The following is an 18,258-nucleotide window of genomic DNA, read 5'->3' on the forward strand; positions in this document are numbered from 1 at the left end:
TCTGGAATATAACTGTTTTCTGAAGCAACAAGCCAAAAGTTTTATTAATAATATTAAGTATATTCCCAACCTTGAAAAATCATGAAAGTTTCTGACCTCCAATAGATGAAGAAATAACTTGCAAATTCTTAAACATCCCCTCTTCAAATACTCTGAACTTTCAAAGAGTTTCAGAATTCCTCTCTTTGGTATTTCAAATATTCATTTACTTATTTATTGCTTGTACATATAATTGATGTGAATAAAGTTCATTTTCCTCTGCTTAACATTATCATATACTTACTCCACAGGTGAAAGTTGGTGATAAAGAAGTAGATGTAATGAGTTCCTTTAGACTATACATTACCACAAAGCTACCGAATCCTGCTTTCACACCTGAAATTAATGCAAAAACATCAATTATTGATTTTACTGTTACAATGAAAGGACTTGAGAATCAGTTACTGAGAAGAGTAATTCTTACTGAAAAACAGGTAACCTAACAGTGCACGTAAACCATATCACAGAATCACAGAATTTCTAGGTTGGAAGAGACCTCAAGGTCATCGAGTCCAACCTCCAACCTAACACTAACAGCCCTCCACTAAACCATATCCCTAAGCTCTACATCTAAGCGTCTTTTGAAGACTTCCAGGGATGGTGACTCCACCACTTCCCTGGGCAGCCTGTTCCAGTGAAACCATAGTGATGCTTAATTTTAAAGTGGAAGAAAAAGTCATCCATTCTCTAATTTTATTTTATTTTTTTTTATGGAGATTCAGTATGGAAATTTTAAAATGGCAATAATATACACCGGTGATTTTCTACAGATGTCAATATGATAAAAAACTAAGCAGAAGTATTTGGCATTCATAAGATACTTCCAACTAAGTAAAAATGCTTTAAAAAAAAGATGCTACAGTAACATATTTTAGATAGCAGAAAAAAACAAAATGCACATTCCATGAACTTGAAAAATCAGCACCTGAATTTCAAGTATTATTCATAGTGTTCATTATTCATAGTATTCATATACATAGTGTCATGCCATTTCCTTGTCTTTTAATAACAGGAACTAGAGGCAGAACGAATTAAACTCATGGAAGATGTAACGTTTAATAAAAGGAAGATGAAAGAACTGGAGGACAATCTTCTGTACAAACTAAGTGCAACTAGAGGTTCTGTATCAAAGAGTACAATAACTATGATTTTAAAGGGCAAATTAGGCTGCTGTACAATACAGCCTTTCCATACAGAAATTGATTTATTTATTTAAAACACAATACATGAACATACAATGGTAGAGATTTGAAGTATGTGATTTACCGGAACATGAGGAATTTGGTACGATAGCAAGCCATTATATAGCTATTCCAGACACTAAATATTTTAAGCACCTACGCAAGTTTTGTGAAATAAACCAAATTCTTCATAGCTTTCTGCCCCTCAGATGAGGTAAAATATCTGATCATGGGCAAATCCTTAATCCACTGAAAATGCAGAGTTAAATGGGCTAGTTAAAATAGTGTTGAAAGTCTTTTGCATTACATTAGGAGCCTGCACATATTCAATTTTTTTTTTTTGGGGGGCGGGAGGGAGGGGTGCAGGGGAGGATAAAAATAAAAAGATGATGACTTCCAGCAGATTGATTAAAAAGTACTTGAGATGGATAAATACTATTGTGTGTGTGATCATTGTCTTTAGGACTCTAAGTCTCTTTGACTTTGAATGTGACAATCAACAGACTAACAAAAATTGCATAACTCTGTATGAATATCATGTTATATGCCTGGAAGAGGTGACGTCTCTAGTAAATGGTGCAAAACTCTTGGTACACATACATTCAACTTGACATAAATTGAATGCATTTGTTTTGCTTATTGAGTATAAAAATAAGTTTTAGTCTTATGTACACTGTCTGGTCTCCATTTTAAAATGGTTTCTGCAGTTCAGTAAAACATTTATATTAGGTATAAATAATTGTAACTTAGTCTTTTGATTTTTACATATATGAAGGTTTAAAAATGTTATAAAAATACCCTAAACATCCAATATTTGGCTTTTTAGGTTCACTAGTAGATGATGAATCCTTGATTGGTGTTCTGCAAACAACTAAACAAACAGCTGCTGAAGTAGCTGTAAAGTTGTCTGTGGCAGCAGAAACTGAAGTGAAGATTAACTCTGCTCAGGAAGAATATCGACCTGCTGCTACACGTGGAAGCATTCTTTATTTTCTTATAACAGAAATGAGCATGGTCAATAATATGTATCAAACTTCACTGGCTCAGTTCTTAAAGTTATTTGATCAATCCATGGCCAAGTAGGAAGACAGATTTTTCTAATATTCAAATGTTTGTCTTTCTTATGTGTTTCTTTTCAAGATGTTATTAACATGCTTTTCTTGTGTTTTGTTTTCATGATTCAGATCTGAGAAATCTCCTGTACCCCATAAAAGAATCTCAAATATTATTGAGTATCTTACCTATGAAATTTATACATACTCTGTTAGAGGCTTGTATGAAAACCACAAATTTCTCTTTACCCTCCTTCTGACATTAAAAATTGATCTTGAGAGAGGACATGTGAAAACTAGAGAGTTCCATGCACTCATTAGAGGTAAGTTTAAAAGTTTGTGTTATATATAGAGGTAATTTCAACCTTTTAAAGTTTTATACCATTTCAATGTATGTTTTGTGTATTATTTTTATTTTGGCTGCATGGTTTCTGCCAATAGTTCTGTTGGAGCTGGCTCTGTCTTATCCGTGTTGTGGTCCGATGAAGTTAAAAGTGGTTTCACATCTCAGTTCAGTCTCTGCATTTTATCCAGGCTGTGTTCTTTCCTGAGAACATGGTGATAGTTCTGGTTCTCTGGTTTAATTATTGGTTATTTTTGTATTACATTTGCATGTTTATTTTTATAAATTAGATGACTTCTTTTTCTTTTGCTGCTCACATTTCAAGGAGCTGAATAAAGCTATCTACTAAGGTACCATAATATCTCTACACATGGTCTGGAAGGTGCTACAGTCTTCTATGGGTTTCAGCTTAAGCTTTTTCTGACTCTTGCCAATCAACTAACAATCATTTTTACAGAACCTAACGTGCTTCTGTGGCCCAACTGGCCAGGTCTACCTCTGTACTCTGAATTTATGACTCTGCTGAAAAATGTGACCACAATTACTTATGCAGAGGTCCTTATAAAACCTGCTTGAGTCTTATGATGATCAAATGAATTTTGCAAACATCTAATGTCAAAGTAGTGACCATGCTTTTGGAACTTCATTAGCTGCCTTTAATGAATAAAATGGATAGGAGAAAAAAAAGATTATTCACATACTATTTTGCTTTCCAGTTTGTCATAGTAGCTTTATCTTTTGAGAAAGGAATCCAGCTACCATTTTGCCACTGATGTCAGGCAGGGTATGCTTTGAAATGCTTTCAAACTGAACTATCTTCTCTAGTAAAGTATTAGACAAGGAACCTTATTTCTTTCCTCCCTAGCTCATGGATTTTTGTTTTGCTGGAAGAAGATATACCTTGACCATCTAAAGCAGAAAGTGGATGCTTATCACTTTGTTACTAATGAATATTAATATTATTCTATAATAAAATACAGGAATACTTTAACATTTTTTTTTGTCTAAAATGTAAGAACACAGTTTCCCACCTGTGTTTATGACAGCTGATTTGATAATGAGAAATTCTTCTAGTGCACAAATGCCACCAGAAAAAATAATAACAGATTTTATTTCTATTATTTCCAATGATTATTTCTATAATTATTTGTATGCTCTTGAATCAGATGGAAAGTGGGCGGATGCCTTGCCAAATTGTCCTGGATGCTTAGGTATCTTCTGCAATGATTGTATTGTTCAAGTTTTTCCTCCTTGCACGAGCAGTTTGTTGGTGCAAAATGAATGCCGTGTTACCAAATGTCATGAGGCAGCTGAAGAAAGCTTTCTCCTTTTTTTATTTTATTTATTTATTTTTAAATCCCTCTATCCCTCTACCTCCTTTTTTTTTTTTTTTTTTTTTTTTTTTTTTTTTTTTTTCCAGCAGGAGAGCTTTCATGGCTTATCATCAGCCATATTATCAGGGGATGTCTCAGTGAAAAATCATTTCTATTTGAAATTGAATGGTCCCTAGAACACATTATTCCACTGGTCTCAGAAGATTAGCAAGTCTAAATCTTTCCTCCTGCTGAAGTACATAAATTGAATTCCATTCTGCTTTTCTGTATTCCATTAAAGCCAAACAGGACCTTCCTGAATACTTTAGTGCTATAGCTTAAAGGTATCCCAAAGTCATCAAAACATAGAAAACAGGTCTCAAAATTGAGGGAAAATAGCCTCCATTCAAAATGTGTATAAATACATGTATATATGTACTTGCTCTGTTTTTCTGCCATGAGAATGGCATAGATTATCTATGGAAATTGTAGAAAGAAACAAAATCTGAAATATAAAAGAAAATCTAAGTTCGTTGACACTGCAGTCTGCTACGTTCTTTTCTATTAAAAAGTGAAGAACTAATGCAAATGAAGATAGATCTTTTCTAGCATAAAGTCTATTTTACTAAGAAGCTCCATAGATATAAAAGAGTGTATTACAGAGCTGCAAAACATCTTTAGTTTTGACTTAAATAAAAACCAGAAATATTGCCAAGTATCTACTTTGTGAAAAACTAATGATTACATCTGATAAGTAAGAAAAGGCTTTTTGTCTAAAGTGATTGTGATAGTCACAGAATTCAATAATTTGCCCCCCCCCAAAAAAAAAAAAAAAAAATCCAGTTGGACTATTGTATTAAATTTGTGAAAGATATGATTCTGGAAAAATATATTATATTGTAATAATGCTAATGCTAATAATGGATTACAGATTTGTGTAAAATCTTTTAGTTATCTTCTATTTGATTTCCATTATTTCAGTTTGCTGCGATTATGAAGTTCTGGGTTCCATGTGTGGATCCCAGTGTCATTTCAAGCCATATATCCTAATGCCAAGGACATGAGTAAGAGGATGCTTGAAGGAAACTTTAACAAGTACTTACTGGAAAAGCAAAAAAGACATTATTTTCACCCCAGATTTCATGAAATAGACTTTTCTTTGAGGTTACTGAAGCTTGCCTTCCATAGGGAAAAAGGAAGGAAAAAAAGTTCAATAGCAGGAAAGGTTCATAATAAAAGATCATGAAGGAGCTTAACACTTTTGTATGACAGAAATAATTTGGATTTTTATGTAGAAACTTCACATTCTTGAAGAAGAGTTTGCCCTTTAATCAACCCTGTTTCCTTATGTAAACATTCAAATCACGTGTGATCTAATTCTGTTTCTTGATTATATCTAAATGTCTCCATATGTGGATGAAAGGCTTGCATACTTTTTTTAATAGATGCTGGAACTTTTGAGTTATCCCTATGTATGGCTAAATGAAAACTAATAAAAGGAAATATGTTTCTAGGCATTGCACAATTAATAACATAACAAACCACTAACCATAAGACCTTAGCAGGATTTAGGAAAAGATTAAGTATGTATATTAACAGCAAGAATACCAAGCATTACAATGAGAAACACATTTTTTACATTTTTGGAATTCATATTCTTCATTGAAAATGCCTGCCTCTAAAACTAAGGTTTAAAAGAATACTTTCCCCAAAACAAAAACTTCCCTAAAATCTGTTTGATAGCCACTCATTGGAACTTGCATTTTAATTTGATGGTAATTGTTCCTGTTGACATACTATTGCCCAGATTCAGCAAAGTAATTCTTCCATTTATACTTAGGGAATATAGAAATAACTAGGAAAATACCTAGTCTTTCTGAACCTTCTGTTTATTTATCTCAATCTTTTAAAAGTGGAGTTACTGTTTCCTGAAAATAATCACTAATAATATAAATAAAATTCTTACATCCTGGAAGCCTGCATGAAAACCTTTCAAAAATCTTTCTCTGTAAAGTCTATAATGTAAGCAAAAAGAGACTTCATGCAATTCAGAAAGTATTTGTTGCATTATAATGTTTGAAACACCATAATGTTTCTTATAAATTTGTCAGAACTTAAAGCTTTTTTTTTTTTTAAGCTTTATGAGAAATGCTATAAATAATTCCAATAATTTCTGAAATTAAAAAAGTGTTTTGTTTGTTTGTTTGTTTGTTTGTAAAGAATTAATGTTATGATCTCCTTTCACTCCAGTGGTAGGATTGTCTTCTGTTCTTTTTCTTCTTGCCTTTATGATACATTTCCTCTATATTCTATTCATGGAGAATTTGGGGATGAAATGGATGCAGAGTCAAGAAGAGTTAAATCTTCTTCAGAATTTATGGAATAATTAAAAACAGTTTGTAAAAGTATGAATATTTGAACTGAAAATGGATCAACATATATATTTATGTATGTATATTTTATAAGCATGTATGTATAATTTGAAAGTATTAATCAAAGCTTGTGTATGTAGGCTATGTTATACACACACAGGAGCTCACATACATATAGCTGCTTAAAAATAATAGTTATTATTCCAATATGCTTTTTTAGTCTGTTTGTAGCAAACTGGTGAAATTCATTATAACACTGTCTTAAATAAATAAATAGTCTTAGATCTGAGACCCCTAGAATAACAATGTCCAGTTTTCCTGAAAGGTAGCACTAATTAATTTGCAGAGGACTGGAGAAGATGCAGCTACAAGATGAAGAAAATGATAACTATAATACAAAACTAATTTGGAGTCTTTCTATGTCTTTTAGCCTGTTTAAAGCCAGGTTTCAATCTTACCCCAAGAGTATTACTTAGTCTTCTCTCCGGGTGCATATCGGAGGATGTAAAATGTGTGTGATCTCCTGGCTATCTGGCTTTACATCTACTACTTAAGATGATATATGCTCAATATTTAAAATGATTTGTACACAAGAGTGCAAGTAGTATCCCAGTGAAAGTGACGTGGTCCAGAAAACATAATTTAAAAATCAATACCAAAAATATCTTGATCTTTGGACTGTCATGTATATTTCATCCAAATGTTTTTATCTGCAGGAGGTGCAGCACTGGATTTAAAGGCTTGCCCACCCAAACCATTTCGCTGGATTCTTGACATGATGTGGCTAAACTTAGTGGAATTAAGTAAACTTCCACAGTTTGCAGAAATTTTGAATCAGGTGATATTTATTAATTATGTTCATAGGCAGTTTCCTAATCATAATCATGCTCCTGTATTTCACATTGGGAGTGCACATGAGAGATGTCGTTAAAAGCAAAGAAAAAAAGAGTATAAAATTATAAAGGCATAGAAATGAACAGTTAGGCAAAGTCCTCCACTCCTACATATCTAGTTTAATTTAATATAGACATATTCCTCTTCAAACATTTAGATGACCCTGTTGCTTTTCACACTGTTACTGCCACCAGCTGTGATTGAGGGAGAGATGACATAAAGAGATAAGTAATAAAACCTTAGTAATTTTACTGAGTCAACAGAAGTCCCTTTTGTACAATAATCTATCTTTGGCTGTGGCCTTCAGCAGGTGCTTTGAGAAGGTAACTCCTCTGAATACTCTCCTAGCATGTGCTCAGGTTGGTGTTAATGTATATAGAACTGTTGTTTCTTTTTGTTTTCTCAGACTTGGATTGAAGTTCTAAAAGGGACATTTGTGTTGTTTCTTAATCTGAGATTATAGGAGATACATGGCTGGAAGAGGTTCTTGTATGTTCATTTCTCACTCCTTTCCCAGTCTATTCTTGATCTGTGTTGTTCTGAAATATCTTTCATGTAAGTCAACCAGCCAGAGCTTTGTAGTATATAACAGGCATATGGTGCTGTATTTCAGAATAGATGGCATCAGTGTGTTCCTCATTTTCATTCCAGTAATCTGAGAATATTGTAGCTGATTCCCCTCACTCAACTGCATAGTAATTTTCACAATGTGGCATCCACCGTTATCCCTTGTCCTGTTAGGTCATATGTTCTAAGAGGTGCCTAAATAGCGGTCATATTTATGGTCAGATTTATTCTTTCTTAAATCAAAAGCTTTCTAGAGCCTGTTACTATTAATTTGTGATTCTTTGACTGTCTAGACTATACTGGGACAGAAAGCTTTTTCTCTTGTAGAAGAAATAAATCAGTCATGGTATGTTTTTTTTTTTTTGTAATATAGAGTCCTCCTGCTAATTACTGATATTTAAGTTGCTGCACCTTAATACTAAAACTTTTAATTGTAACATCTTAATAGCAATTCACACGGTGTATGTCTTAAATGTTAGTCTGTTAACGTTACTTGTAATATATTCTAATATAATAACAGAATCTTATTAAAGTATACATTTCCAAGGAGATTTTACTACAGCTGAAATATATTTGTGTGCATTAACATAATAAATTTAGATAACCAGTAATGAAAAGGGGTGGAAAAATTGGTTTGATAAAGATGCTCCAGAGGAAGAGATTATACCTGATGGATATAATGATTCACTTGATACCTGTCGCAAGCTTTTACTCATCAGGTGAGCATCTTCAGAAATTTGGGAAATGACATACATTATTGCACCATGTATCTCAGTTTATCTGTATGCAATTATTATATTAGCATAACTTTAATTGATTTCTGGGTGACATTAAATATAATTTAATTCACTCACATGTTATATTATTAAATTTACTTACCTCAGAGCTATTCTCTGAAGAATCTAAAAAAAACTTTTTCTAGAAAACAGTCTTCTGACTTCATAGAATCATAGAATTGTATAATAGTTTGGGTTTAAAGGAACCTTAAAGACCACCAAATTCCAATGCCCCTTCCTTGGGCAGGGACACTTCCCACTAGAACAGGTTGCTCAAAGCCCCATCCAGACTGGCCTTGAAGTCTTCCAGGGATGGGAGTCATTTCTGAGCAGCCTGTGACTCACGACCCTCAGAGTAAAGAACTTCCATAATGCCTAATCTAAACCTACCCTTTTTTAGTTTAAAGTCATTACTCCCTCTCCTACCACCACACTCCCTGACAAACGGTCCCTCCACAGCTTTCCCGAAGGTCCTCGTAAGGTACTTACAAGGCTGGTAAAAGGAATCCCTGGAGCCTTCTTTTCTCCAGGCTGAACAACCCTAGGTCTCTCAGCCTGTCTTCATAGGAGAGGTGCTCTAGCGCCTTTATCATCTTTGTGGCCCTCCTCTGGACTCATTTAAATACTTCCATGTCCTTCTTGACTTTGCTTTTATGTCATGACCAAAGGAAACTGGAAATCACATTGCAGCCTTCTCCATCCAAAAAGACAGAAAAAGTAGAATCATCCAGATGGTTTTCAAAATGATTTTTCTTACTTCTTTTTAAATGAGCTATTTTAAATAACTTAAGTAATTAGAAATATTTAAAAAACTAGAAAGAGTTGTGAAAATGCAAAACAGGTATTCAGAAGTCCCATGTATAAAATGTGGCATATATGATTTTATTGCATCACCTAGGATATTTGTGGCAGGGCTTGGGATAGAATGGATTTCCCCAAAGCAGCATTTAGCTGCCTTATACATGAGACCATGCTTTCCTTTCTCATATCTTTCTGTATTCATTGTATAGGTTCCAAGTTCTGCAACAAATAAATCAAAGACTCTACTGAAAATAACATTAATTATTAGACATGACTTGTCTTTGGAATGGATTCAACCTGTTCAGTAAAAGACCTGATTCAGACGGAAGAAGTGCTACATGCTATACACCCTGAAGAGGGAGGGGTAGTCTATAAGTAATAAGCATATAAATTGAAATTTTGCATATCGTTTGGTCCAAAAGAAGGTTTTTGTTTGCTTTCCATGGGAGCAATAGACTCATCCCAAACATAAAAGCAATCCAGTGCAGGAACTGCATGCCCTAAAACACTAACATACCCAACGAAACATCTCTAGGATTATACCGAAGGGCTAATCTATCTAACATTTCCCTATCTGGGTTCTCAGATACAAAAGTTCTGTTTAAAATGAAGAATGCCCCACTGTGAGTACTCAGAACAGAAAATTCCAGTGCAAATAATTTACTTATGGCAAAATTCTAAGAAACTGGAAAGTATTGGACAGTAATAAATAGAGGGAAGACTACCAGCTCTGTCTATTATTATATTTGTAAAGACAAACAAACAGACATAAATATGAATGTGTATATATATAAAACAAAAGTATCTTTGATTAAAATGGAATTTATGATTTAAGTCTGGTCTTTGCAATGGGAAGCATCACTGAATTTGTATCTTGGTATAATTTTTTATTTGTAGGTCTTGGTGTCCAGACCGAACTCTTTCTCAAGCCAGGAAGTATATTGCAGATTCCTTGCATGAGAAATATACAGAACCAGTCATTTTGAATTTAAAAAAAACATGGGAGGAAAGTGACCAACGAACACCTCTCATCTGTTTCTTGTCAATGGGATCTGATCCAACTATTCAGATTGATTCCTTGGCTAGGAAGCTTAAATTGGGTAGGAAAATAATTATTCATTGTCTTGATTTGTTTAACATACAGAAGAGTAACATAAGTAACTTCAGATTTTTTTTTTTTTCTGAAAAGTATTTTTAAAATTCTTTTGTAACATTATTGTTCCTGAACAATTGTCTTAGAGATAAAACAATATTTCTATTACATGAGACAATATCTCTAGTACATCTCAAAAACAATATCTCTATTACATCTATCATATCTTTTACATGAAAGATGTTATGCTGAGGACTATTCAGTATGCAGTTGAACAGTAATGTCAGTTCTTTTTTGAGTTATCTAAGAGATGGCATTTTTTAGTCTGTAGCTACAAGACATATTTTTATTAAGTCTGGCATGATGGCAATATTGTTGCCTTGTTTAAAATATTAATATTGATAATAATATCAACAATAAATATCAATGTGCTTAAATTATACATTAATATAGGTTTAATATAATAAATATCAATAAACATTAAGTTCAGGTAGAGAAATCAGCAATCTGCTTACAAGCTTACTTTGTAACAAAAAACACCCACAAGATCTGCATTTCTATATTCTGGACTTTATATCTACATTATATGAAAACATGAAAACTAGAAAATTGTGCATACAAACTGAGTTAGATGTAAATGCATTCATTCCTGATAAAAGTCACATTAAGATGTTCACAATTCAATTTTACACTTATGAATTTTGTTCATTTACATGGCTTCATTACCTACACTTAAAGAGAAATCTGGGTTCTTATTTCAAACTAAGCTGTGGCTTACTTTATTAAAATTTGGCTTAAATTCCCTTTGACAATAACATTAGTCACAGACTTTCACTTCTGCAAACACTGTAAACATTATGGATGTATATTTAAATGCTATTTTACAAAGTTTCAATGCTAAGAAAATATAATACATAGCATAATGTTTTAACAAAGGGATTTGACTTTAATAAGTATATTTTTTATAAATATGTACTTAATTGTGCTGAATTTATATCGCTTTTTTGACTGAATTGGAATTCTTACTTATTTATCAAGAATGTATGTTCATTGCTCATTATCAAACCTGTTACAGAATGTAGGACCATCTCTATGGGTCAGGGACAAGAAGTTCATGCACGCAAGATCATACAGATGTCAATGCAACAGGTGCGAAAAACTAATGCAATATAAATTGATTTTCTGTTTTAGCATTCTTTTAAAGCTTTTCCTGCATGTAATCTTTCATATTTTGCATTTTCACCTTACTATGAAGCATATAGTAAACAAGTCTCCTTGAGAGCCTAAGCCTGAAAACATTCCACTGTGGGATACATATGTGATAATGGAGTCCAAGTGAATACCTTTGCCAGCAGTATTGTTGAGCACTGTTTCAGAAGTGGCACATTCCCTTCTTATCACTGCATAGTTATCCAAGGTTACAGAACAAAAGTTTCAGAACCCACTTCTTTACTGGAGTTCCTTTTTTTTTTTTTTCCCACTTACCTATGTTAGCTACCGAGAAGTTGCATAGATTATATTAGATAAAATGGAGAGTGTAAACACAGCTTAAAACTGTAGATATAGAATTCTGTGCTGGCTCCACACATATGTGTTATACAGATCCTCTTGCTCCCCAGCAATTGTTCCCCAGCATTTGATTTTGGTTCTTTGTTTCTTTAATTGTCAATTCTTTTGATTTTGAGTCTCAAGGATATCAGAATGTATTTTAAGGATATTCTCCGACATGTTGTAGTGTTTTTTGTTGTTGTTCTTTTTGCTTGTTTCTTTGTTTGTTTCTTTTATGGCATATAATATTCCCAGCAGTAAAAACATGAGAAGTCTAAGCAACAGCTCTGAAAAGATGGTAATTGAAAGCTCAGATACAAAATGAAAATTATAGTGCAAAAGCAGCACTGTCCAGTCAGCTGAATGCTTCAAAGAGCTGTGGACACTGTTCCACATGAAGACATACATACAGCCATAGTTGCCTGTAAACTCAAAATATCAGGAATTCTGAAGGAGTAGAATATCTTTACTAGTTGAAAACAGAAGACTGAAAGAACTAGATTGAAACATGAAACAGTTTTTGTATGACCATAAGCAACCATTAGTCCTTACTAAACCAAGAGTACAGCACTGCTTGTAATATTCACCTAAAGTGACTTGAAGTGACTTCACCTGAAGTGACTTGTGTTCAGTAAAAGCTTTAATTGGTGCCATATTCCCTATCCATTATCCAGTATATGAACATGAAAATCAAATTTGAAAGTAAAAAAAAAAAATGGAGTTTCTGAACATGGAGACAAATATCTTTGTTGTTTTTGTTTTGGTTTTGTCTTTGTTTTTCTCTTCTTCTGACCAAGCATATATAATATGATTAAAGCAAGCTGCTGTACTGTGAACTGATCCTGATTCATCTGGAAATGAGAGAAATTGATTAAAAAAAAAAAAAAGTGGATACACATAAAAGAAGAAAAAAACCCTTCTATTCCTCTATTTACTCTTAAAAATATCATATTCATTAGTTCTCCATAAATATTTCAATTAGATTCAGTTACAAAATGTTATTTATTTGTTTCTAAATGGGTTAAACCAAAATTGCCAATATGAAATTACAAGCTGTAATGAAATCCACACATCACTGTTTAGAACTGATTAAATAATGCCAATTTTAATATCAGGCTTCTGATTCACTAGGCTTCTAAAGTGATGCTAGAAAAGCTGATTGAATTTAAATTCATGAGCAGACGTGCAGAGAGATAATAACAAAAATAGAGCTTTGATGCAACGGAGAGATGAATGAGATCAAAACTAATATGCAAGAGGTTGAATTTCATAAAAATGTATTCATTACAGATAAACTTATTATAGCTGAAAAGTTTGGATTCTTGTTACAACCTCTCTACCTTTATTTCAGATTATGTTATTAACAAGTTTTTTTTTTGTTTGTTTGTTTTGTGTTTAAAGATGTATTTCTTAGATTTCATATGTTAATTTTCACTCATGTTCTTTTGGATCTGTTTCTTTTGGATTGTTAATCACAGTTTTTTTCTGGATGATAGGAATTACTACTTTTTGCCACTAGGTAGCGCTGATACTTTACTTAGAACATTGGCTCTGGTTATGCTATTTTCATTGTGAATTTATAGGATGTGAAAATAACCCTTACACTAAATTTTCAATTAATTAATTTATTGGCTTTAACTGTGCCAATATCAAATCAAATGATGTTGCATATTTAGGAACCTACTAAAAGTCATACAACTAAAAAATTACATGCAAGACCAAATTTGATTCTAATACAGCTATTTGTTTTGAATGTTATAAATAAATCGTTATAAATTTTATGTGGTAATTGTCGATATTGTTATTTAGGGAGGCTGGGTGTTACTTCAGAATTGTCATCTTGGATTGGATTTCATGGATGAACTACTGGAGACACTTCTTACTGCTGAGATACAGAATGAGACATTTCGAGTTTGGATAACTACTGAACCACATCCTAAATTCCCAATTACACTGCTACAGGTTTGTTCAAATGTTTAGTTCAAGAACCTCAAGACATTGAGTTTCATTGAATTTATTTAGGGTAAGCATGTAAATGAAAAAGAAACTGTGAGTGGGGTGGGTGAATGAATAAATGAGCTTACTTTACAATACAAATGACACCAAACAGGAATGTTATTTACCAGTAACTGGAAGTTTTTCTCAATTAAAGATGTATTGTGTATGTGTGAATTTACACTAATTCTGTACACACACATTTTTAAGGCTTTAACTGTATCCTTTTTTGCTCAGCTAGGTGCCTTGTGCACAGGGTAATGCCTACAGCTACTTTTAGACTCTTATATTTCCCTGACTGAAACAAAGGATAAAGAGAACAGAAAGCATATCGACAGTGCATCTCAAAGACCATCAGCTGACAAGAAGTGACCTGTTTTTCTTTAGCTAAATTATAAATGGTTGTTCTGTAGATCTTAAGGAGATATCAATCAGTACCAGGAAAATTGCCTAAACTCTTACAAAGTGCATTTAAGTTACTTATGATGGTTCCTAGCACTCACAGCAGATCATATCTAATATCTAGTGTAATGGCCATGTGCTGACACTTCTGTGTTCACTGGCACCTTTCTTCTTAAAAACAGTGGGAGTCTTCTCAGTGGTTCCAATTCTCCCTAATTAAAAACAGATACTGTGGATGATATCTAAGATATGAAGTGATATCTAAGATATGAAGGGGAACATTAGCCTAGATGTGTATGATTTAAGGCAGCGTGAAAGGGGAAAGGAGAAATTCCTTTCTGGAATGAATCTAGGAGATGACCTTCATCAAGAAATGTATGTCATCATGGGAAAACACTGTGTATGGAAGGTAGCTCTCAATAAAAAAGGAAATCTTTCTAAGTCTTCAAGTTTGAGAAGTGGTATATAAATATATAGCTTGCTAAACGTCACAATAAAGATCTGAGAGGGCTGCTAGATGAATCTTCACTGCATTTATTTCAAATGTTTCATTTGTGATATTTCAGTCTATAGTGACACGTTACCTGTTAATATTTTAACATGTTCACGGATACCAGAAAATGAGTAACTGACAAACTAAAGGTCATCTCTTTCTCAGAAGAAAGGAGAAAATCATTTGCGTTGTTGTTGTTGTTGTTGTTGTTGTTGTTATTATTATTATTATTATTATTATTTCATTTAAGCAATGTTCATACATAATTGAACAAGATAGCCTTTGAAATGTGTAAACACTGGTTAGTAAGTGTTCTCATTCAATCCAAAATTCTAGTGTTCATATGCAGATAGGTCCTTGCAAAAGCTCATGTCTCTGAGACAGCTTGCCTGGGCTCTGCAGCCCAGAAATATGACTCTGTGAGATGGAAGTTGAAAAGTCATCCCTTAAAAATAATTTAATTTATTTGCCACAAATATGGAGATAGTAAAACTGCCAGGAGAAGTACGTGTTCATGAGTGTATTCATTTAAGATTCTCTCAGAGGCAGAAATAGTTTGCAAACATGCTTGCATTCAAACCTAGGGCAGCCTGGCATTGACTATCCTTTCAAGTGAATGCTGCAATGTTATGCAGGCTAGTCAGACAAGTACTTACCATTGGAGCAGAAAAATGTTTAGTTTTTGAGTTCCTCCAGCATTTGAAAGTGTCTCATAGAATAGAAATCTGATTATGGTAAGGCCAGTCTGTGTCTGAACTAATAGAATGTCCATGACCATTACCCAGCACTAGAATGCAATCGTCCGTAGGAGTACATAGTTAGAACATTCTCTGAAATGAAAACCTGTGGTATTAGCACTCTTTTCAAGATTTTTCAGGCATGGTTTGACAATTAAAATTTTCTAGAAACTATCCCTATTAGGAAGTTTGCATGAAGTTTCATGCAAAAAGGGGCTGTAGCCAAAGGAACTTTGGCAGCATACTACCACAAATGTAGATTTCATGCCTGCTGACCAGTGTGCCCAGAAACATTCTTGGGCAATCCTAATTTACTGCTGCAGACATAGCCACAGAATCCAGAGTGAACACAAAGATCTGAACTGAGGAGAGGTAAGATTTCTTTGTATTTATAGTGAGGTCTTGGGAACAGAAATATAACAAAGTTGTCATCCCTTCTGCATAGTTCTCTTCCACCGTTCAGTCATTGAATTGGAGATAGAGATATGACAGCCATATGATGCTTTTTGAAAAGCATGGAAAGTGCTTCCATGTTGTTGATCAAAAATCTTAGAACCATGGATGTCTGAGAGTGATGACTCTGAATGACATAAACAGAAAGTCCATGTTCAAAATCTTAAAGTATATCACAGGGTTTTGAGGACTAATGTAATGTGTACTCCTTTTATGTGGTAAAACTGTCAAATTGATTCAACTATTTCTGTTGTATCTTTTATTTATAACTAATAGCTGTGACATTTTTATATGTTGCAGTTTTTGTTTCAGGAAATAAATCCAATTCCTTTATTTATTTATTTATTTATTTATTTATTTATTTTTTACATAACAGATTGCTCTAAAGTTCACAAATGAACCTCCTCAAGGTGTACGTGCCGGTTTAAAAAGAACATTTTCTGGAATTAATCAGGATCTGTTAGATGTTAGCAATTTGCCTATGTGGAAACCTTTACTTTATACTGTAGCTTTTCTGCACTCTACTGTTCAGGTATTTCTTATAAGGTTTGCAAATAAAGGTGTGATTTAGGGATTCACTTTAACAAGTTTTCTCTATGGAAAATGTGCATTCTGATATTTATTGTAGCAGCATGTTGCAGGGCTAGACCTTTAATTTCTATCATCTGTATTTTGAGATAATTTATTCTCTTAATTGTCTTTTAAATTTTATGTAATTTTCATACTATGGGCATTTAGAATAAGGATTTTTCTTATCTAATTTTAACTATCCAAAAGTTAGTCATCTAAGTGAATAAGCTCTCTCTGTAGGTAATAGAAATAGATAAGCACCCAAAGCAGCAAATCAGCTTATCTGCCTTTGGTGGCTGTCTATAAAAATGTGAATAATTTTCTGGAGATATATCACTTTTTTCAGTCTATTGATTTTAAAGGCAGTTCATAGGCCTAGCTTAGGTTAGCTCTCTACCTTCTAGATGCCTAACATTAAATAAAATTCTCTTACTGTCTTGTTTTTATTTTTTTTGTGACATTTTCTACACTAATATGAAAGTGAGCACCATGGTGTGCATATTTAGTATGTTAAAGATATATAACTTTTCACAATAAATACCAAACGTCTGAGCATTCTGAATATACCTTATTTTAAGCAAAGATCTCAAAATAGATTTAAACAGTATTTAATCCTAAGACTCTATTTAGCTGCCTGTTTTTTTCAGTGCAGCAAAGACTGAAAGAGAATGGCCTTTTGTAAGAGGATCCCTATTAAGATACAATATACTGCATTATTTTCTTCTTTCTACCTTTTATAAACACCAAGAACGTTGTTCTGTGTATCATCTCCTAATTATAGTGTTTTTGTGGAAGGAGAAGTTTATTCAGTCATCAATAATTTCAAAAAATATTATAGCTATTCTTCTGCTCTGAACATTTATTTTGGATTGTTAATCAGTAAGCAATATATACATTGTCCTGACTTAAACTGACCAGTTCCTAATATCCTTTGGTGACAAGATTGCTATGATAAATAGAGGTTACGAAGCTATTCAGAGAATTTGGCAGAAAATTGTTATACCTTTCTGCACGGTATTATTGGTTAAAGCTGTCTCATTTGCTTATAAACAATACTTGATTTAGGAAAAATACAAGGTCTTTTTTATTTCTTTCCCATTCTAGTTCTTTTTCAAGTACTGTAATTAAATGCTACTTAACAATAGTATTGACTGTAAGTCATTGTTGACCTGGTTATTTAAAATCTAATAAATATGCTATCACTCTAGTTAATTTTAGAATATTAGTATTACACTGTTTATTCATTTAATAAATGTCAGCACTATTCATCAATTTAATTCTTAACTTAATGGAGTAATATTTTCTACATTCTGAAAAAAATTCATTGAGTGAGGTAACTTGTGTGATTATAAATAATTTGACAAATCTAGTAGCATTGGTTGTTCAAAATGTCTTTGAGCTGCAGATTACATTCACATTCTTTTATAGCCAACTTTTTCTGTTGCTACTAGCATTATAATTTTGAATTCAAATATGTACATAATGACAAATGCAGTGGTGGCAGCTTTAGTAAAGTAAATAAAGTTTTGAATTTCGAAAGACATATTAAAACTATACAATGAACCAATGAAAACAAAAAGGGCAACCTAGAAACCTTTCTAGCTGAGCTGAGCATTAATAGATGAATTT

At 33.0% G+C, this 18,258-nt stretch overlaps 1 protein-coding gene across 7 annotated transcripts in view; it reads left to right on the top strand.

Annotated features, from left to right (window-relative positions):
- Window positions 1–18,258, top strand: part of DNAH8 (dynein axonemal heavy chain 8) — a 126,170-nt gene that overhangs the window by 99,460 nt on the left and 8,452 nt on the right. For 6 of the 7 annotated variants that reach the window (XM_084515058.1, XM_084515052.1, XM_084515053.1 and 3 more), the window contains 10 exons: window positions 291–473; window positions 1,052–1,157; window positions 2,047–2,299; window positions 2,405–2,595; window positions 7,017–7,138; window positions 8,362–8,480; window positions 10,236–10,438; window positions 11,507–11,580; window positions 13,789–13,941; window positions 16,436–16,591. In XM_084515058.1, coding sequence (XP_084371184.1) covers window positions 291–473; window positions 1,052–1,157; window positions 2,047–2,299; window positions 2,405–2,595; window positions 7,017–7,138; window positions 8,362–8,480; window positions 10,236–10,438; window positions 11,507–11,580; window positions 13,789–13,941; window positions 16,436–16,591 — 1,560 coding nt within the window. The remainder of the gene's footprint in view (window positions 1–290; window positions 474–1,051; window positions 1,158–2,046; window positions 2,300–2,404; window positions 2,596–7,016; window positions 7,139–8,361; window positions 8,481–10,235; window positions 10,439–11,506; window positions 11,581–13,788; window positions 13,942–16,435; window positions 16,592–18,258) is intronic. The other variant, XM_084515054.1, reaches the window with a different exon arrangement.

Source organism: Aythya ferina, assembly GCF_964211825.1.
Source record: "Aythya ferina genome assembly, chromosome: 3".
Taxonomy (NCBI): domain Eukaryota; kingdom Metazoa; phylum Chordata; class Aves; order Anseriformes; family Anatidae; genus Aythya; species Aythya ferina.